This window comes from Pseudophryne corroboree, chromosome 4 (genome assembly GCF_028390025.1).
Source record: "Pseudophryne corroboree isolate aPseCor3 chromosome 4, aPseCor3.hap2, whole genome shotgun sequence".
Classification (NCBI taxonomy): Eukaryota; Metazoa; Chordata; class Amphibia; order Anura; family Myobatrachidae; genus Pseudophryne; species Pseudophryne corroboree.
This window is the reverse complement of record NC_086447.1, coordinates 148,454,932-148,478,468: the sequence shown is the minus strand read 5'-3', so window position 1 is coordinate 148,478,468 and position 23,537 is coordinate 148,454,932. Positions and strand designations below refer to the sequence as shown.

Below are 23,537 nucleotides of genomic sequence, written 5' to 3'. Positions count from 1 at the left end.
CACCATCTTTCCCTGCACCATCTGTTCCTGCACCATCTTTCTCTGCACCATCTGTCTCTGCACCATCTGTCTCTGCACCATCTTTCCCTGCACCATCTGTCTCTGCACCATCTGTCTCTGCACCATCTGTCCCTGCACCATCTGTCCCTGCACCATCTGTCCCTGCACCATCTTTCCCTGCACCATCTGTCTCTGCACCATCTGTCTCTGCACCATCTGTCTCTGCACCATCTTTCCCTGCACCATCTGTTCCTGCACCATCTTTCCCTGCACCATCTTTCCCTGCACCATCTGTCTCTGCACCATCTGTCTCTGCACCATCTTTCCCTGCACCATCTGTCTCTGCACCATCTTTCCCTGCACCATCTTTCCCTGCACCTTCTGTCTCTGCACCATCTTTCCCTGCACCATCTTTCCCTGCACCATCTGTCTCTGCACCATCTTTCCCTGCACCATCTGTTCCTGCATCATCTTTCCCTGCACCATCTTTGCCTGTACCATCTTTCCATGCAGAAGGAATCAGATATGCAGAAACTTGATACAGATGGATGCATTCTTGTTTTGGGCACATGCACAGTATGGAAATACTGATCTTACACATAATAATAAACAAAGACAATTATTCAACCAGCTCTAAATGAGCCAAGATTGACAAATGATTACTCTGAAGGGACAAAAACAACAGATAATAGGTCCTGCATACTTATCTCATATAGATGCAAGTAAGCATTTTCTTGTTGTCTGTTCCTATATGCAACAAAGTTGTATATCTGTCCACCTCTAAATAGGCCCTTTTCACTAGTATTACCATACTTATCCTTATCTTAAAATGACTGGATTGTCTGTAGAAGCTCAGTCCGATTATTCAAAATAAATAGCCACTTTAAAATAAATACAAATATCCACATGAAAAAATAAAATTCAGATCGCTGAGCCGCTTCCTGGATGCTGCGTGGAGTCGTTACATCACTTCCAGGGTAGCGGATGTTGACATTATGTGTTCCAGGAATGGAACGCATTCCGATCATGGGGTTGTTTCTTAAATTAGGGAGGTGTCTAGTTTTATTACTTCCTTTTATATTGGTGATAATGTAGACATCTATATTGAATTTTAAGTTTTAAATTGTTGATTAACTAATGATGTTGGAATACCGCCCCTTGTGACAGGAAGTGGGCGTGTCTTGTTTTACTATAAATACCTGGTCCTTCAGATAGAGATTCACATCTTGAAAAAGACCTTCTAAAGGTTGAAACTCGTTGGTGTTTGCTGTCTAGTGCTAACTTGGTCCTAGAGGAGGTACAACTTAATAGGGGAGGCTACAAAGGTTGCTTCTGGTACGCATGTTTATACAATTGTTTTGAGAACTTTTAACATTAAACTTGTATGGTATACACTATGTTTTCCTACTGTTTGTCTTTTTCATTTACCTGATCTGAGGATCAATTGACAAAAGTGGGAACACCTGGTCACAAGTGTTATTGATACCTGCAAGAACTGGAGGACCCAGGAGGAGAAGAGATAAGAAACTGACTGAATTTAAATTTTTCATGTGGATATTGCATTTATTTTAAAGTGACTCTTTACCTTGCATAAGCGGACTGAGCTTCTACAGATAATCCAGTCATTTTAAGGAATTTCTGGTTATATACCCTGAAGGATAAGTGCGTAGGAACTATTATCTGATATTTTTGTCTCATCATTTGTGATTGGTTGAGTCACATCTAGTTCCAGCAGCCTCTTCGCTAGCAAGGCACGCAGGTGGTTCAAATATTTTCTTGCACGATTACTCTGAAGGGATCCATTCAGAATACCGGCGTTCAGCATCCCCGCAGTCGAAATGCCAATACCAGAATCCCGACACTGCTTGGAATGCCGGTGCCGGCATACCGACATGGATCTTAAAGCCGGCACTGGATGCCAGATTCCTGATCGAGGTCTGCTTGGACTCATCATAGGTAATCCATGGCGGGGTTAGGTTTAGGCTTTGGGAAGAGAGTTAGGGTTAGACTGTGGATAGGTAGGATTAGGCTGCGGGGAGAGAGGGTTAGAGTTAGGCTGCAGGTGTGGGAGGGTTAGGATTGGGCTGCAGGAATGGTGGGTTAGGTTTAGGCACCACTGGGAAGGGTTAGGCTATGGGAAGGACAGGTTAGGGTTTGGAGGGGGAAGGAGGGTGTAGTACTTGCCTAACCCCTGTTGGGATAATCTACTTCATGGTGCTGGTGTCGTTCATATGACTGCTGGCATTCCATATGCTGGGATATCGTACAGTAAGTATCCCACTCTGAAAGCACCTATAGGTTCGTGTGTGACATATTTATAAAGTTATAAATTCATATCTGACTCTATAATATAACAAAATGCTTTTTTAAAACAGTTTATGATTGTTATGGTTCTTACCATTACAATGATAAAATATCAGTAGTCTTACTCCTCTGGTGAAGCTACAGTATCACAATAGCTGGTGTAGGATTATAATTATGCATTAGTAATTCACATCCATATCAGGTACATTTTCTGGTACAGTATAATATTCTTCATTTTAATACAATGTCTATCTTTATCTATTGTTGGCTAAGCCTTCCAATGTACTATTCAGTTTTCTTTCTTCTGCGTTAATGCATTAAGTAGAAGTAAAAATGTTATCTTTTATCAGAAATTACTATAATGGTAAAAGGTAGCATAGAAAAATAATATTAGTTCATAATTTTCTGGACCGTATATCTATTTCTTACAGTGACGTTTTATATTAGGGTTCTCTACTGACTATGATGCAGAGCTCTATACCTTGTCAATGTCAGTTACATCTGATTGTAATGATTTGTAAAGATATGTATAATGCAGAGACGAGAACAAGTAAAATCATTACTTAAATAGCATTTCATATAAAAATTAACATGCTTGAGTATGGAATACAAAAGAGACTGTTATTGCATTTGAAATAATTTAAATATTAATGGTAATCAACAATGACTTTGTATCAGCATTAAATGCAATGTCCTTTGCTTTGATTCTACATAACAAGACACTTAGAAATATCGCTGGCATTCAATCTCTTAACGACTGACAATAGCTTGGGTTCTGACATCTTGAGACTAAACATAATAACATAATAATTTAACCATTTAAATAAACAGAGAGACACAAAGTATGGTGGTTAACTTGGTATTTTTTTTAATTTATAATAAACTATTAGAATTGTAGTGGACGAAAAGGTTGCCAGACTTGATGACAATAGGTATCAATGAACACCCATACAACTATCATATGCATTGTGCTAAGACCCCAACACAAGCTATCATATGTGTTGGTAATGGGTTGGTAAGAGGACCTAAGATGGAAAGGCAACAGCCATCCTTATCCCAATGCAACAGTCAACAATCATGTGCATTGAAGAAAAGAGAAAAATTATGGAAGGTGTGATAGCCTACCAAAAGTGACTAACTAGGCCACAAACACACCTTCATATTATGCCACCATATATCAACCTGAATTGGAGATATACAGTAGCTGCTCCAACAGGGAGGGTGGTATCATTGACACCCTTACTAGAAGGCGAAAGGAACAAAGTAAACTGCAACTGGTTGGCCGCACTTACCCACCACTATAAATGGCAATTGTCCAAAACAAAAACAAAGGAAGGGATGGAAGATCAGACAAAAAGAGGCTGATCTCCAGCAGAATTGCCAATATTAGGCCAGCACCTACACTCCTCCCACTGGACCATTATTGGCAAACCCTGTTAACATAACCCAATGTCATCAAGCCCAATCCATCTACAGCCTCAAGGTTTAACCCTATCAGCATTTATATGAGACCTTGATGTTGTAAGTAGTTTGTAAGCATAAGCATTACTCAATTTCAAATGTACCAAACATGCCTCCAGTTCAAAGGTATGTCCTTCAAGTCTGCTGTTTGTGGATGGAATAAAAATGAGAGCAACATAGAGGAATTAGCTAAAACTTCTAATACCTTCATGAATATATAAATGTGTTCACAAATGATTGTGTAGGTGCTGAACTGTCAGAATTTGTTTTCCACTTATTGTAACATTGAGAAAACATAAAAGAAATGATAAGACCGTAAAACTGTAATATTTTAAAATCATACCCATTTCACCCTAAGCAGAAAAGTTGAGTGGATTCCTGATTACTAACATGACCACAAACATTATTAATAATTAGAAGGAAGTGAGGTTCACTATAAGTATATTCTACTTCCCCACCAAAACATAAGTGGATGACTCCACAGTGGAGCTCAGTGACTCATTCATCTCAACCTTACCTGCTAGGAAGATGCTACATCTAGCAAAGGCAGGTGCAGTACACTTCAAATTATTTTCCTTTCCACCTAGACTGTATTAAAACAACCTGGTCTTATCTTATCCAATTTCCATATTATTATTATTATTATTATTATTCTTATTATTATCCTTTATTTATATGGCTCCACAAGGGTTACACAGCACACAATTACAGAGTGCATATGCACATAATCAAAACAGGAAAATACTGTAGTGACTTACAGTTGAAGACAATTTAGGACAAGTACAGGGTAACTAAGCATAACTACACCAGTAAACGACAGAGATAAGTATCAGGTGGCCGAGAACTGCAGGATTTGGGAAGTTGAGGATTATTAAAGTAAGAAAACGATAATCACATGAGGGAAGAGGGCCCTACTCATGAGAGCTTACATTCATATGCTTTTTATATTGAAGTGCAGGATTTAACGTTTCTCACAAACAGCCTGGCTATCTTATATAGTCTTATATAGAGAATGTTATTCTTATAATAAGTTAATCTTTTCCATTAAATTTGTTTTGCTTGTAATATGAAAAAAAAATGTACCGGTACTCACCTAAACTGCTGAAGATCCCATGGCCAGGTTAGTAGTGCCCTGGTCTATAAAGTAGCTGGAAAGGACTAGACTGGTTCCAGAAAGTAGTGTTAAAATATGCCATCAATGATGGTGGAAGAATTTGCTCCCACTATCATTGGGTGTCAGTACTTAGTATCATTGAGGACCATCAGAAAAAAAGTACTGATTATTGGTATCTTATTATAATCTGATATATATATATCAATTTATATATAAAATGCTGTTCTGAGGGCGCTAGTCTCATTTGTCTAGACAATATAGTCTTGGCATTTACAATATGGTAACCATTTTAGAAAAAATAAGATGTAAATCAATTAAAATTTATTCACAGTTCCATTACAAAAGTAGGAAAGTACAAACATATACAGATTTTTTGTAAAAAAAATACAAGGCAAATCCTTCCAGTTAGATATAGCAATTTTCTTGGCCGGAATATTGCTCAAATGGTAGCACTGATATCAAAAGAACATTGACCCCAACGCATTTCATCCTAAAGAACTTCCTCAGGGGTACATTATCTAAATGATAAACAGAGCAACTCAGTACCACAGTATTGATACATTTTGAAAATAGCAGATAAACATACAGTATAAACATAATAAATGCATAGAAGTAAATTTGAAAAACACATGATAAACAAAGATGTATCATTAGAACTGCAGGCTTGAAGTGATCTGGAAACTAACATATAAGTTCATATTACTAAAAAAGGTTCACAATTAAATAGTCAAGAGAGAGGAGAGCAGGTAGAGTTACATGTACATACCAAATTAGTGTATTGCATATATACAATCAATATGGATTTCAAATAGGATTCTTCAACTGAAAATAATCCTCAGAGGGAACTGTAGTATAAAAAGGCCAACACTATCGTTGAACCTAAAAAGAAAATAGGAAATAATTAAATAAATGAACCACTAGAGGACTTCTATATAGCTTATGGTGACCAATGGAGATGGTTATACTGTACATACCAACGCTGCATAGGTGTAGAGAATACTACTAAACTGTTATTAGTTCCAAGGTGGTAGACTGACTTCAATGAATCAGCAATAGAGGATAATCTGTGAGGGTTTATATATACCTATTAAACTCCTTATGGATAAATACAGAATCTATTCAGACCATAGGAATGTGTGTTACTTATTTATATTCATGAAATAATTAATACTAGAGATTTTAATTATTATTCAGAACAGAGAAACATACAGTCAAGAATGTGGCAACTACAATTTAATGTAACAAAATGTGAAATCATGCACTTGGATCTTAAAAATCCAAAGGTTAAATATAGTATTAAGAGTACTATACTGGAAACTACCGAGGAGCAAAGGGATTTATGAGTCACTATTTCAGGAAACGGGAGCAGTATGATTTACCGGCGCATGAGGTCCCGGTGCTCAAAATACTGAAATTGGTACTGTCCCGATGTGTATGAAGTCGACAGGGATGAGTAATTGGTGTCCTCCCCTCTCCCCAACCCCCTAACCTTACCTCCTGGCAGCCTAACCCTAACCTCCCCCAGTAGCTACCTAACCTCCCCCAGCAGGTTCCTAAACCTAACCCCATGTCCCCACTGCCTAAACCTAACCCTCTCCCCACTGCCTAACCCTTACCCTCCAAGTGGGGTACCTAACTATAAACCCACCTAACTGCAGCCTAGCCCTTACCCCCTGGGATGCAGCCTAACCCTCCCCCACAGCCTAAAACTAACCTCCCCCCCCCCCCACGGCATACATGCCTTGCGGCGTGGTCTCTCCTCGTTCAGGATTCAGGCTGTCTGTATTCTGGCGCTGGGATACTATACACATTCTGGATGCCGGTATCAGCATTCAGAATAGGCTCAGTATTCTGGCATCTGTTTTCTGGGGCTGCCTGTCCTGCGGATAACAAGCAGGTACAGTAGCACTTCTTATTGGAATTCTCTGCCAGTCACAGTAAAGCCAGTGCCACTGAAGTGGTGTATTTTACTCAGGCGGCTGCAATCCTGTAGCCCATAGGTAAAATCAACCAGTGGACATAAGGATATCCTTGCAAAAAACTAAGGATGGTGCAATATAGGTTAAGCACAGATATTGCATCCCTGAATTGTTTTCTATGTATACTTAGAGATACATAAGCTAACATGTGAATAAATAAACAGACTTTATTACAATTTTGGTGGGTAATAGCTTTGTTGGTGGTGCTCCCAAGAGTCAAAAAACTGGTTTGGTTTGAGATAGGCAAGTAGACTCTATGTGCTGGGGCACTCTTTTGTGATAGATTCAATTCAATTCATTGATGGCTGCTAGCCATCGGATTCCGATGTCCATCCCTAACAACGGAGGATACATAATGATAATGGGACATAGTGGGAGAACCTATGACTGGCTGCTCGCAATTTAATGAAAAAATATTTCCATTGGATTTAAAACTTTAATGGTTACGGACCATATGTCCATCCCTAACAATGGAAAAAACATAATGACATATCAGGAAAACCTATGGGAGCCCACTATCAATAGGGGATCCTCAGAATTATGCAGATAACCCTTAGTAACCGCTGGTAGCCATCGAATTCCAACAATTTGGTGGAAAAAATATTTTAATTGTCCATAAAATGTATACATGTAGTCAAAATGACTCATATGACCTCTATTTTGTTTCTACTGCCATCCTGTGTGCCTTGTAAGGCAGTGATCTAGAGGCTGAGATTACAGCTGAGAGGATCAGGGATGAGAGATGAGAGACAATGGTGAAACTCCAACAAATTCTACCATAACGAATTGGGACAGGGTTTAGTACTGTGTGACTTTTCTTTCTTCCTTTTGGACATATAGATTAATTTACAAGACACTGGTACGTGTTGCAATAGCCGATAACATACAAATATATATGCACTATTGTGATTCAGTACCTTAAATACTTTGCCCAGGCAAATTAATCTATGCCAGTACTTTTAACAGTATATATACAAATAATTGTGTTATCAATAAATTCAGCCATAATGGTTTTATGATTGCCAGGGTAATCCGGTACCCACTATGTTAACTATAATACAGAACTGCCTGATACATATCCATGTATTTTTTATTGTCTTATCTTAAAATCAGAACTTGCGGAGGTAACAAACCTTGTTATTTATACATTCAACACATTCTTGTGTACTCCCGAGTGCTGTATTAAATGGAAAAAAAAAAATATATATATATATATATATATATATATATATACACGTGATATACAGACCCAGTTCCTTTTATTATGCAATATGTGAACAGAGATGATGTTTCCTTATTTTTCATTTTTAATGCATATTAAAAAAGTTTAAACATTTTTAATTGAATCTATCGCATAGAGCAAAGGTTCTCAAACTCGGTCCTCAGGACCCCACACAGTGCATGTTTTCCAGGTCTCCTCACATAATCACAAGTGAAATAATTAGCTCCACCTGTGGACCTTTTACAATGTGTCAGTGAGTAATTAATACACCTGTGTACCTGCTGGGTTACCCGCAAAACATGCACCGTGTGGGGTCCTGAGGACCGAGTTTGAGAACCTCTGGCATAGAGCATAGGTTCTCAAACTCGGTCCTCAGGACCCCACACAGTGCATGTTTTGCAGGTAACCCAGCAGGTGCACAGCTGTATTAATTACTCACTAACACATTTTTAAAGGTCTTCAGGTGGAGCTAATTATTTCACTTGCGATTCTGCGAGGAGACCTGCAAAACATGCACTGTGTGGGGTCCTGAGGACCGAGTTTGAGAACCTGTGGCATAAAGCATAGGTTCTCAAACTCGGTCCTCAGGACCCCACACAGTGCATGTTTTGCAGGCAACCCAGCAGGTGCACAGCTGTATTAATTACTCACTGACACATTTTAAAAGGCCCACAGGTGGAGCTAATTATTTCACTTGTGATTCTGTGAGGAGACCTGCAAAACATGCACTGTGTGGCGTCCTGAGGACCGAGTTTGAGAACCTATGCTCTATGCCAGAGGTTCTCAAACTCGGTCCTCAGGACCCCACACGGTGCATGTTTTGCGGGTAACCCAGCAGGTACACAGGTGTATTAATTACTCACAGACACATTTTAAAACGTCCACAGGTGGAGCTAATTATTTCACTTGTGATTCTGTGAGGAGACCTGCAAAACATGCACTGTGTGGCGTCCTGAGGACCGAGTTTTAGAACCTGTGGCATAGAGTATACTTGCCTGTACCAAACCAAAAATCCAATGATCAAATATGGTTTGAGGTTATTATAAGGTTGAAAAAAGACTAGATGGGCAAAGTGGTTCTTATCTGCCATCAAATACTATGTTTCTATCGTGATTGATAACTATGTAGATTTTATATTTATTTTCCTTACTATACATTCATTGCATCTTACCAGCATATACTTCTTCGAAAATATTTATGCTCCAACACTAAAGAATTATCCTTTGTAGAAAATGACTCAATAAAGTAAAGGTAATAAATGGTTCTTGCTAAATTGTGGCTATTTGAATCACATTTACAGTAGATGTTAAACTTGACTTATCTCACATTACCTCTATTCTGATTTCTTTGATGCCAAATCTTTGTCTTTAAAACATTATTATTCCATCTTTCCAGCAATTAAATATACTTTAATTTTTCAATGCCCATAAAACATATTGCAAGTTGGTCTACATGTTGGTACTGTAGATTTATAAATGTTTTACAATATATAATAAATACTTAAAAAAAAATCTAGTCAGATGTTTGTACATTGATTATGCAATCAAAACAATTAATTCATAAAGGGAATGGGGGATGAATGGAAATATCTGCAGCAATTTATTGAATCTCTAATTACAGATTTCTGCTGCAGAAACTCTAACTCAACATCTACTCTATCCACTCCCTGGAGCACATGTAGTTGTGGAGTGTGTTTTTTACGTGATGGATCTTGCTCGCAGGGGTGTATCTTCCTATTGGCCAGGATGGCACTCGCCAGTGGTGCCAGTTGAGGAGGGGCGCCATCCAGAGGTGCCACCCGCGGGCAGTAAGTACTGTAGATTCACTTTTAGAGGCAGCAGCTATCCCCCCACCCCCGTGTAGTTCCTCACCAGCATGGATGCCCAGTAACGATCACAGCATGCAGCAGCGGCTCCTGGGAGGTGTAGTTTACAGTATGTAGAGTTTCTTGTCTGTATTGTGGTGTGGTGCTGGACCCCGGTGCCAATTACAGTGGCTGTTGCTGCATTCTGTGATCATTAATGGGCATCCCTGCTGTTGAGGAACTACATGGAGGTGGGGGGATAGCTGCTGCCTCTAAAAGTGAATCTACCTAAAAGTGCTGCCTTTAATAGTAAAATCAACATGGGGCATATGTGTATCTGGCACTGTGGGGGCATACGTGTATCTGGCAATGTGGGGGCATATGTGTATCTGGCACTGTGGGGGCATCTGAGTGTCCAGCACTGTTGGGGCATACGAGTGTCTGGTACTGTGGGAGCATACTGTATGTGTCTCTGGCACTGTGGGGGCATATGTGTATTTGGCACTATACTCGGAGGCATTATGTGTATCTGGCACTGCACTAATGGGGTCATTATGTGTAACTGGCACTATACTGGGCGATATTATGTGCATCTGACACTATACTCGGGATATTATGTGTAAGGAGAACTACTGTGGGTATTGGCCCTCATTCCGAGTTGATCGCTAGCTGCCGTTGTTCACTGTGTAGCTATCAGTTGAAAAAAACAGCAAAACTACGCATGCGTATGGATGGCAATGCGCATGTGTGTTGTACAGGTACAAAGGGCATCATTGTTTTGCACTGCTTCTAGCGACGATTTCATTCGCACAGCCGAACGCAAGGAGATTGACAGGACGAGGGCATTTATGAATGTCAACTGACCGTTTTCTGGTAGTGTTTGGAAAAATGCAGGTGTGTCCAGGCATTTGCAGGGCAGGTATCTGATGTCAATTCCGGGACCTTCGTCGCAGCAATCATCACACAGAATAAGTAACTACAGGGCTGGTCTTGTTTTGCACGAAATGTTTTTGTACCACTCGGCTGCACAGGCGTTCGCACTCTTGCAAAGTGAAAATACACTTCCCCGTGGGCAGAGACTATGCATTGCACGGCTGCTAAATGTAGCTAGCGAGCGATCAACTCGGAATGAGGGCCATTGTGTGTAAGGTTGCTAATTGTGTGTGTGCATGTGTAGGGGGTGGTATTATATATTTATTGTTTGATATCATAATGTAAAATTGTGAGGCCACACCCACTTTCCCAGGAGCATGCACGCCTTCCCATATATATGGACACTACTGTGTGGCATAATGTGTATTAGGGGATAGTACTCAGTGGCGTATCTATAATGGGTGCAGTGTGTGTGGTGCACACAGGCCCCTGAGTCCAGGGGGTCCACACAACACACACTGCACTCATTTCTCCTATAATTACCTTTCCATAGTCCATCGCTGACTGTGTGTGGGCCCCCTCCTCACCTGTAGCCATCACCACCGCTGCTAGCGAACTGAACACTAGAGACTCTGGCACAGTGCCAGAGTCTACAGCGAATGCGCAGGACTTTAAAAAAATGGCGCGGTAGCCATTTTTCGGAGTCCTGCATATGCGCTGTAGACTCTGGCACTGTGCCAGAGTCTACAGCGCTCAGAGGGCTAGCAACAGCGGTGACGGCTACGAGAGAGGAGGGGGCCCAAACATTGAGTCTGCACACGGGTCCCCTCCTCTCTAGAGACGCCCCTGGTACTACTGTGTAGCATAACGTGAATATGTACTGTACATTACTGTGCTGTGTAATGTGAGTAAGGCACACTATTGTGGTGTAATTTGAACTGGGGTACTATTGAGTGGCCAGGCCCCTTTTTTGGCACACGTGCCTTCCCTATTTCAAATATGGGGGGGCACCAGTCCTTTACTTTGCCAGGGGCGCTCGGACCCCTAAATACACCCCTGCTTGCTCGTCAGGGTAGCGGTGTACAAAAGCCATGATGAGTGAGGGAATGGAGAAGTGGTTCTGTAAGGTTGTAAAGATGCTATAGGGAGAGAGAAATAGTCAATGGACGGTGAGTGATAGACTGTGAATGTGATGAGTATGAAGAATATAAGATAAGAATGTGTCACTGGGACATTACAGTAAATGACGGATAGTATTTAATAAAGTACCGACTAAGAGCAGAATATTCAAAAAGCACAATAAATGTGACATTAGGAGAGAGCAATAGTGTTGTGTTTAGTTAATAAGTAGGAAATGGGTACGCAGTAAGGTTTAACGGAGGGATATATATACACTGCTCAAAAAAATAAAGGGAACACTTAAACAACACATCCTAGATCTAAATGAATGAACTATTCTTATTAAATACTTTGTTCTTTACATAGTTGAATGTGCTGACAACAAAATCACACAAAAATTATCAATGGGAATCAAATTTATTAACCCATGGAGGTCTGGATTTGGAGTCACACTCAAAATTAAAGTGGAAAAACACACTACAGGCTGATCCAACTTTGATGTAATGTCCTTAAAACAAGTCAAAATGAGGCTCAGTAGTGTGTGTGTCCTCCACGTGCCTGTATGACCTCCCTACAATGCCTGGGCATGCTCCTGATGAGGTGGCGGGTGGTCTCCTGAGGGATCTCCTCCCAGACCTGGACTAAAGCATCCGCCAACTCCTGGACAGTCTGTGGTGCAACTCCTGGACAGTGGTGGATGGAGCGAGACATGATGTCCCAGATGTGCTCAATTGGATTCAGGTCTGGGGAACGGGCGGGCCAGTCCATAGCATCAATGCCTTCGTCTTGCAGGAACTGCTGACACACTCCAGCCACATGAGGTCTAGCATTGTCTTGCATTAGGAGGAACCCAGGGCCAACTGCACCAGCATATGGTCTCACAAGGGGTCTGAGGATCTCATCTCGGTATCTAATGGCAGTCATGCTACCTCTGGCGAGCACATGGAGGGCTGTGCGGCCCCCCAATGAAATGCCACCCCACACCATTACTGACCCACTGCCAAACCGGTCACACTGGAGGATGTTGCAGGCAGCAGAACGTTCTCCTTGGCGTCTCCAGACTCTGTCACGTCTGTCACATGTGCTCAGTGAGAACCTGCTTTCATCTGTGAAGAGCACAGGGCGCCAGTGGCGAATTTGCCAATCTTGGTGTTCTCTGGCAAATGCCAAACGTCCTGCACGGTGTTGGGCTGTAAGCACAACCCCCACCTGTGGACGTCGGGCCCTCATACCACCCTCATGGAGTCTGTTTCTGATCATTTGAGTAGACACATGCACATTTGTGGCTTGCTGGAGGTCATTTTGCAGGGCTCTGGCAGTGCTCCTCCTGTTCCTCCTTGCACAAAGGCGGAGGTAGCGGTCCTGCTGCTGTGTTGTTGCCCTCCTACGGCCTCCTCCACATCTTCTGATGTACTGGCCTGTCTCCTGGTAGCGCCTCCATGCTCTGGACACTACGCTGACAGACACAGCAAACCTTCTTGCCACAGCTCGCATTGATGTGCCATCCTAGATGAGCTGCACTACTTGAGCCACTTGTGTGAGTTGTAGACTCCGTCTCATGCTACCACTAGAGTGAAGCACCGCCAGCTTTCAAAAGTGACCAAAACATCAGCCAGAAAGCATAGGAGCTGAGAAGTGGTCTGTGGTCACCACCTGCAGAACAACTCCTTTATTGGGGGTGTCTTGCTAATTGCCTATAATTTCCACCTGTTGTCTATTCCATTTGCACAACAGCATGTGAAATTGATTGTCAATCAGTGTTGCTTCCTAAGTGGACAGTTTGATTTCACAGAAGTGTGATTGACTTGGAGTTACATTGTGTTGTTTAAGTGTTCCCTTTATTTTTTTGAGCAGTGTATATATATATATATAGATATATAGATATATATATATATATATACACACACACACACACACACACACACACACACACACACAGGTTGAGTATTATCCAGTATATATGTATAATATATATGTCATTATCTCAGTATAGGACCCAAAATTGTGGGATTTTGAATTTTGTATAAGGGATACTCAACATGTGTGTGTGTGTGTATATATATATATATATATACACACACACACACACACACACACACACACACGTAGGTGTGTGTATGTATATATATATATATACACATGTATATACTGTATATATATATATATATATATTTATATATATATATATATATATAGAGAGAGAGAGAGAGAGAGAGAGATGTGTGTATGTGTGTTGTTCCACATTTCATACCCACAACTATGGCCTTTTACTGTATGTGATTGCATTTAATACTATTAGGAAGTATATTTCTCTGCTTATTTTTAATGCTTTTATGAAGCATTGTGCTTAAACAAATGCTATTGTGTTGAAGTACTATCTATTTTTTTATAAGTTGACAGTCAAAGTTCTCACTATTGTTTTTAGCACACTGTAAAGACTAAAAAATGCTGAAAGAATAAAATAACCTTCATTAGTTGATCTTAGTTCCATTAAACCTTCCCTGGAGCCAGAGTGGAGAGGCTGGTGGGATAAAAACCAAAGACAATGGTTTTGATTGCGTTTATGAATATATGGTAAGTTCAATAATTTTCTTTTTCATTGCAGCATCAGTCCTAGACTGAAAATTAAAATGCTCATTAACCTTTTACAATGTTTCAATGCAACAAGTGACTTTAAGGCTGACATAAAGTACAGTAGATGAAACAGTTCAATAGTTAGCTCCTGCCTGAAAAACGACAGTACTTGTATACTTTAAAAGTTATTCTGATTCCATTTGGGAGGCAAACTATATCCTTAAACTTCATCTGTGCAGGAGAGTATTTGACAGATAGTTGGTGAGATGTTTCAAGCCTTGGAGAGAAATAAAGTGGAGAAGTTGCCCAAACCAACCAATCAGCTTCTGTCATTTATCTAGCACATTCTTTGAAATGGCGGTTTGCAGCTGAGTGGTTGCTTTGGGTAACTTCACTTTATCTCTTTCCAAGGCTTGATACATCTCTCTATATGACAGGTCATATTACTTCTTAGTGTGGTCTACAATAAATAATGCAAAAAAGGCATTCCTCTAACAGATAGTCTCATGCTGAGCACCATATCACTGCAAAACCAAATAAGTCAGCGGTTCCCAAACTGGGTGCCACAGTGCACTTGCAGGTGTGTCATGGGTTGGTGGCACAGGACCAAATCAAACTATTTGTGGCCAATATGACAGGCAAAACTAGTGCTGGTGGCTGGCATTCATAAAATCTGTGTACAAACAGAAGCGCAACCCTTTCCTCCACCACATAACTGAGCCTAAGGGTGATAGGTACGCATCATTTACTGAATTTAATAATTTGGCCTGAATTTCGCAATAAGAAATTTCTGGTCTAGGTGTGCCATGAAATGCTGATGTTATCAGGCAACTGGCATCAAGAAAGTTTGGGATTCACTAAAATAATTAATGACTAAACGTCTCCCTAGGAATTGTGTAAATTATTCTTTGCTTCTCAATAATGGCAAACTGTTCTCTGGGATAATACTGTTGCTGTAGCATAGCTTTATTCATGTGGATTACATATTTAAAAAAAAGTTTGTGTATTTACAGTATTTATAGTGTATGGTTTTAATGCTTTCTCTAGACTACTTCAGTATAACCATTATAGGTGCACTATTGGACACTTTCCAAGCCCAGAGATCTTTGATCTGGTGCTGTGCATAGTACTTAAAAAAATTTTTTGGAGGGGGCATGCCCACGTTTCCTGATTTGGCCATGCCTCCTCAATTCAAGGGCCCTGTTGAGGTTTTAACAGCCACACATCACAGTACCCAACTGTTCCATGAAGGACCAATAGAATCATTAAACAGACCCTCCTCCAAAATGGGGAGTCTTTAGACTATCTGAGGAAGCCACTGACTTCTCGACATACAGTATAAAGGTGGTGAAGTGCATCACAGGATTTTCAGACTTACCTTCTGTTCCTGAGTTCATGCTGTTAGAGAACATACTGACATTGGCTGTAGACCAACATGGACTCCAATCAATATATTCTCCAGTACTGGCTGCATGATGGAAAGGTTAGCAGCAGAGAGGTACTGTAGGAGGACTGCAATGGCATTCCCACATCTGTGGGTGGTCTGTAACAACAATACGCTGCATCTGAGTTGTGTCAGAAGTATGACATTGTCTGTACCACTATGTTTTGGATGAACTGCATGAAGAGCTTGGAATTTACATCTAGTTCTACTACTAACACCTGTTTTGGAAAATTAAATATTGGACACTGAATAGTGCTATTAATCTAACTAACCAATTGGGATTTTTGAAAAAAATTATTAGAGCGGTCAATGAGAATAACTCAGATTTTGTTATATTAATGCACATTAGATACTGCTTATTTTATACATATATATATATATATATATATACATTTGTATGTTTAATGTGATATGGCCATACGTGTAAGTTCATTAATTTTTCATTAAAATATAATTTTAATAACATTGTTGGAGAAAGTTATAACCTAATTGATCAGCACTTCCCAAGTAAACTTAGCTTACTGTTTTTCTTTTCATGTCTATTGCTGAGGTCTAGCAATTGCCTCTTGATTGGAAGCAGCAGTTCAAAGTTTTCTCAATGTTGCCATTCTAGATTATGTGCCAGGTTTTTGTGTGTATATTAATTTACTAGGTACAGAAGATGTTTAAGCATGTGCTGCTCTATGTGGTATGTGCAGAACTGCTACAGTTATCCCTCTCTGGCTGCGTTCATGACAGTGTAGGTGCATTCTGGGGTTATGATCAGTCTTATGTGTTTTGTCTGTAGAAATTTCAGATTTCCTCAGAGAAATCGTTACCTTTTTTTTAATTAAATATTAACACAATTGTTTTTTGTATTTTAATTCCCCCCCCCAACTCCAACATATGCTACTTAGTTTCCATTTGGGTTATGGTATGTTATTGTGTTTTTTTAAGTAAACAATTTTTAGAAGATTAGAAAAAATACAAGTGGACAAGATACAATAATGCATATGCAAATATTAATAGTGTACATTGAAGAAAATCATAATTAGTAAAGGTTGTAATTAATACATGAAGTAAGTAATACATTTTAAACACTAACATAAAATTTCAAATATCTCTAATTATTAATTTATACATAGTGCTATGTCAGCTCACTTGCCATGTGGTATATTTCATAAGGTGATATCATAATAATAATAATAATCATTATCATCAACAACAACAACAACAACAACCATTAATGTATATGCTGCCATAATTGATACGCATATTGTTGTTTTGTGTTATTTTCTGTTTAGTAAGTGTTGTTTCTATACTCCTATTTATCTAGTTACTTCATCTACCATGTATGTCTTTGTTTATAGTGTCTGTGCTACAGTTTGTTTGTCTTATTGTCTTTAAGAACAGCAACTGTATACTAGTAAATGATGTTGTGATCTAACTGTTCTAACTTTGTAACCCACCTCTTTGCCACATACTGTATGATTCATGGATCTCCTGTTTTCTTTATTAATGCAAGCACATTTTGTTATTTTCTTTATGCTTGTAACTTTGGTTGATATACAGTATGTTCCTAACCTCTGTGTCTAATGGGTAGCTTTGAGCCATCACTTTGGAAGCTAGTAGTCCAGTACATGAGTAAATCTTTTATTTACTGTGAGTTTTTATAGATAGTTGTTACACTATTTTTATACCTTGACTTTTGTTGTCTTGAAACACCAGAATAATCACTGAAACCTAATGAAATTAAATGTTGCATTGGTTCTTCAATATACAGTATTACACTCTTTGCAGATTTGGTATCTGTGGGAGACAATGCTTCTTTTCACGTTCATATAAGGAGTGATTATGTCCTGGATAGATAAACTGTAGGTGCATTATTTGAAAAAGCAGATTAAGTTTACAGGAGTATTGCACTGCACTACCCTCTGTTGTATACAGCAATAATGGGCTTGTAAAATAGATATGAGCCTTGAAATCATACATTCTACTTGCACCTGGTTAGTAAAGGCAGGTTTCAGTTAAGCCGTTTGTATACTTGTGTATGTACTGTACATTATTATGTGTTTGTTTATATAAAAATAATTTTACATATGTATACTAGAAGTAAGAACAATATAGTACTTATTCACTTGTAAATGAAAATGTGTTTCTTGAGAACCAAATAATGATTTATAATGTTTAATATTGACCAGTTGTATATATGGAAATAATTCTATATAAATACTTACCTAAATTTTATTTTTTTTCACATTTTTTAAAGCGCAGAGCTGTTACACTTCACAGAGACCCTGTTGGAGGATTAGGTCTAAGCATTAAGGTATGGATTCATTAATTGTTTTCCTCTTAAAGGAATGTTTAACAAATCTTGTGTTTAAACTAATCAAGAAGCAGAGAATAGTACTTAAACTAGTGTTACTGGTTGGTGAACAATCCTAAAGCAGAAAAATAAATATTTCTAATTGTCCTTTTATTCCAAAAATATGTGCAGGGCTGTAACTACAGTTATGTAAGAGGTGACACCACCAAGGGCAGTCATGGTATTGCCACCTTTGCCCTGCACCCTACAAGACCAAGGGAGTGACACAATCACTGCCTCTGTGCCACCTTTGGCTTGCAGTCTACTTGGAACCATACCCTGCAGCCTGGAGTGCCACCCAGTGCAAGTGCAAGCCAGTGCATTCCTAACATGCACCAAGTACTCCATTTCCTAGTCCTGACCCCCTTCACCAGGATCTCAGGACATGTGAAGTGTTTGGGGCCCAGAAGCTTCAGCTTCAATTTCTTCTAAACATTGGACCCCTTATCAAAGGCCATGCCAAAGATGCTAATGAATCTGCATTAGAAAGGGAAATTCTGTGATAGTTACTCATGAGATTACTAGTACAAAAAATAGTACTGGCACGCTAGGAAGGTATACCTAATTAGATGTCTTCTTCCAGTCTGTTTTAATGTATTCAAGCAAACTTGATCTATTGTAACAGTAGTTTGCTTTAACCCAATGCCATGCAAATTCACATAAACTTGTCTGATAACTGAAACACACAACAATAGGTCTTTAAGAAATGTTTACCTATAAGATTGAAATCAGTGTTGAAAGAATTCATGAAATACATGGTTTGATTAAATGTTATGTTTAAACACAGGTTTAAACAGATTGCAAGAGAGCTGAATGGAGAAAACACTTAGGAAATACAGTGAAATGTGGGATATATGCAGTCTGTTCACATCTTAGCTTTTCAGTAGATATTATCTTTCAAATCTAAATTCTTTACAGATTCTCCAACTTTTATCATAAAAACTTAAACTGACATTTGTTGATTTGCTTGTATATGAGCGTGGGCTAAGCAGGATGTTTGTCAGCAATGGTTTTCATATTTTTCTTTTTACATTTAAACTTTGTCTACACTTCACAGATTATCTTACTATAATTGGTTAGACACATAATATATATGTCAAATTTGAATACATTTAGTGTGTTGGTTATATTGAAAGCATTTTGACAAAACCTACTGCAATGTTTATTTGAGTGAAAAAAATGACTATAACCATACACCTTTTTTGCACAATTAGAAGTAAGTATATTGCATGTACAGTATTCAAACCACACCTACTACAATAAATTCTGAAGTGAAAAAAGTATGCAATTCTTAGCCATAGTGAAAATATTTTTATTTTATATTTAGCTTATCCATGACAATAGTGAGTTATATTAGGATGCCATCAGGGGCGATGGAATGTTTTCAGGTTGGGGGGGGTGTAGTAAAATTTAAATTTTGGCTCTCCCTCCCAAACATCACCCCCCCCCCCTAGTGCGGGTGCGCACTTACCTCTGAGCAACTCCTCCTGTAAAGTCAGTGTGCTGCCGCAGCCTGCTGTGCCCCATGTCCTCCTAGCTGGCTCTTCACAGATGCATTACTGGGAGAAGGTATGGATGTCCCAGCAGGCTTAGCATGGCCAAGCTTCCCTCCCAGTAATGCATCAGTGAAGAGCCAGTTCGGAGGACATGGGGCACATCAGGCTGCGGCAGCGCAGCACATTGATTTTACAGGAGGAGTTGCCTGCGGACTTCCAGGGTAAGCACTCCCCCTCACCCGCGCCTACAACTCCGTCTCGTTTGGGGGGGCATACTGCCCCCTTGCCTCTCCCCATTCCGACACCCATGGATGCGTTATGGATGTGCCCATGGATGCATTAATCTAGTTAATAAAATATTTGGAATGGGGCATAACTAGAACTTTGTGGGCACCATAGCAAATTTTTGGAAGGCTTCCACCCCTCCATCCCCCTCCTCATATCCCAGCACTACACCATCTGTATTACAATGAATGCTGAATGCAAGCTGCCATGTCCGGTGATTTTGGAAAAGGAGGGGGATATGTAACAAAGAACATATTGTGACACGGGTTAGTGTCAGTACTCACTTTGCACAGTCTATAATGTGTGTGTTAGTTCCCAACATTGGATGTTCAGTTGGAAGGTTAAGCACGGCCCTCTCTTGCTCACCTCCTTGGGGTCTGGTGGGCTCACCATGTCATTCATAGCGCTGGGCAAAAAGAGTGGGGCAGTGGCTGAGAGTGGGCTGGAGCCTCCCTGTCCATGGCCCCCACAATGCTCATGCTCCTCAGTGTCTGCTCCAGACATCCAACAGGCAAGTGGCTGTGGACGCAGTGGGGATACACTTACCCTGTCCCCTCATCAGGATGCCCCCTCGCTAGCATGGTGCTCAGTATCGCTGTGAGTGGGCTCCACACAGAGACGCCTACCACCCCTCATCCACTGGCAAAGCCAGATAAAGTAATAATTCATAAGCTGGGCGGGGAGAACAGAGGCAGCAGTGGCTGAGAGTGGGCTGTAGACTCCCTGTCTGTGGCCCTCTCCATACTCCTTGGCGTGTCCCAGACCGCGCAGCCTTTTGCTGGTGTAACTGGATGCAGGGAGATTGTCTATGGGGCCCTTGAGGCTTTCTGGGCCCCATAGAAGCCGTATCCCCTGCACCCATGGTAGTTATGCTCAGTGTTTAAAGTGGTCCTAGAGAGGTGGGGGAACTCCCCCCCCCCTCCCCCCGGTACCCATGCAATAAAGGTATTGTGCTCAAAAAAGGGGCGTGGTCTAAAAAGAAAGCGGCGTGGTCACATAATAGTAATAATGCCCACAGTAGTATCACCCCTAATACACATAATGCTGACAAGTAGTAGCACCCCATAATACACAATGCCCACAGCATTAGCGCCCCTTTTACAGTGCCCATAGTAGTAGTGCTCCTTATGCAATGTCCACTGTACTGGTAGTGCCCACAGTGGTAGTGACCCTTATATAGAGCCCACAGTAGTGGTGCCCCTTATGCAATGGCCCCAGTAGTAGTGCCCCTTATGTCCCCAGTAGTGATGCCCTTTATGAAGTGCCCCCTTTACAATGCCCTCATTAGTAGTGCCCCCATTAGTAATACCCCTGTGTAGTATTGCCCCCAGTAGTAATGTCATCTGTAGTAATGCCCCCAGTCATTTAGCCCATGTAGTTTTGCCCCAAGTAGTAATGCCCCCTGCAGTTTGCCCTCTTGTAGTTTAGCCCCCTGTAGTTTAGGCCTCTTGTAGTAATGCCCCCAATAGTTTAGCCCCCAGTAGTTTAGCCCCCAGTAGTAATGCACCCCTATAGTTATGCCCCATTAGTAATGCCCCCTGTAGTAATGCCCCCAGTAGTAATGCGCCCCTGTAGTTATGCCCCCAGTAGTAATGCACCACTGTAGTTTGCCCCCAGTAGTTAGCCCCTGTAGTTTAACCCCATGTAGGTTGCCCTCAGTAGTTTGCCCCAAGTAGTAATGCCCCCTTGTAGTTTGTCCCCTTGTAGTATAGCCCCCAGTAGATTGCCCCCAGTGGTTATCCCCTTGTAGCTTGCTCCCAATAGTTTGCCCCCAGTAGTTATCCCCATGTAGCTTGCTCCCAGTAGTTTGCTCCCAGTAGATTGCCACCAGTAGTTAGCCCCACTGTAGCTTGCCCCTAGTAGTTTTCCCCCAGTGGTTATCCCACTGTAGCTTGCTCCTTGTGGTTATTCCCTGTAGCTTACCCCCTGTGGTTATCCCCCTGTAGCCGCGCTGCTAATACAGTCACACATGTTTTTTTTTTTAAATGCTACCATACTTACCAAGCCCCGCTCCCGCATCTGACCGCTGTGATCCTCCTGGCGTCCGGCTCCCCAGCACTATGAGAGAGATGTCATGACATCTCTCTCATAGCGCGCACTGACAGAGCCGGGAGCCGGAAGCCAGAGCTCAGTAGTGAGCTCCTGCCGCCGGCTTCCGCTATGCAGGGAGAGCCGGGCGCCACTGGTAACACAATCTCAGCGGGTGCCCAGCATCTCCCTGTGTGGCGCCGGCACACTTTGGGTGAGGTGAGCCGGAGGAGGCTAAACTGCGTTCCGTCTCCAAGTGGAACTGACGGAACGCAGTTCCGCCCCGTGTCGGCTCACTTTAACCTCTGGTTACGCCACTGTTTTTGTTGAGTCATCCCTTTATTTGCCATTTGCAGCATAGATTTCTTGTTTGGGTAAGAGGTTGTTTGACCATCTATATCCTAGAGACTGACATTACCTTTTACAGCTAAAAAGACTGACACTACCTTTAACAGTCCTATCCTGCTTGGCTCCCATTTATGGAGAGTAAGGGACTAGATTTACATAGTAGAAGTGTGATCTATAAAGTACCCTTCTCAGGGCCAGAGATAATCCATAATCTGTAGCATTTATTTTAGTAAATAAAAGCCATCAGAAATCACGTCTGCTGTAACCCCCATCAATATGATGTGGCAGTTGCGTTGTATTACTTACTATTTATTTGATTTTACTTTGACTAGAATGACTCTACAGGGTAGCAAGCTTCAATGTCACCAGAATCAATGTAGACTTACTAATTTGTTTTATGTAAAATGAAGAAATTTGCACATATCTTCACATCAGTTGATTTTTTCCTCTTTTTATTGGAATGCTTGTTTCAGTGGTGTCACAAGGTGGGTGCGGGGGGTGCGGCCCGCACCCGGGTGTGACGCCTGGAGGAGGGTGACACCAAATGTCAGCTCCTCCGCACTGACAGGAACCAGGTGCTGCAGTGAGAAAGTCTCCTACAGCACCCGGCTCCTGTCACAGAAGAGGAGCCGACAGCCGACGGAGACTGGCTCTGGGGGAAGCCCAGCATCTCCGGAGATGCTGGGCACGCCCCCAGAGTGACGATTCTGGGATCCCAGCGAAGCCACGCCCCCTAAGTACAAGGTCACGTCCCCTTTTTGCCGCGATCGCGGCAGGAGATCAGGGGCGCGCACCGGGTGTCACCACACCCGGTGACGCCTCTGACTTGTGTCCACATACAACAACCCTTTAATCGCCACATGGCTCCATTTGGTACACCTTCAACTTTATGACTAAAGGTCCATACACACTGGCCGTTTTTGCCCAGCGTGTATGAACAGCGATGATCGCTGACATTGCTGGGCTGAAAAGCGCTCAGTGCATACACACTGAGCGCTTTTCCCCGCTGCCCAGCGATGTCAGTGGGGGTGAGCTGCTTTCCATAGCAGGACGGTATGGAAAGCCGCTCACCCCGCTGTTCATTTACTGGTAATGCCAGTAGATGAACAGCAGCTGCCAGCCATGAAGCAGGAGTGCACATC

At 41.3% G+C, this 23,537-nt stretch overlaps 1 protein-coding gene across 1 annotated transcript in view; it reads left to right on the top strand.

Annotated features, from left to right (window-relative positions):
* The window catches only part of SNTG2 (syntrophin gamma 2), a 1,009,087-nt gene that overhangs the window by 389,432 nt on the left and 596,118 nt on the right, over positions 1-23,537 (top strand). Inside the window, exon 3 of the mRNA XM_063915497.1 lies at positions 18,143-18,199. Coding sequence (XP_063771567.1) covers positions 18,143-18,199 — 57 coding nt within the window. The remainder of the gene's footprint in view (positions 1-18,142; positions 18,200-23,537) is intronic.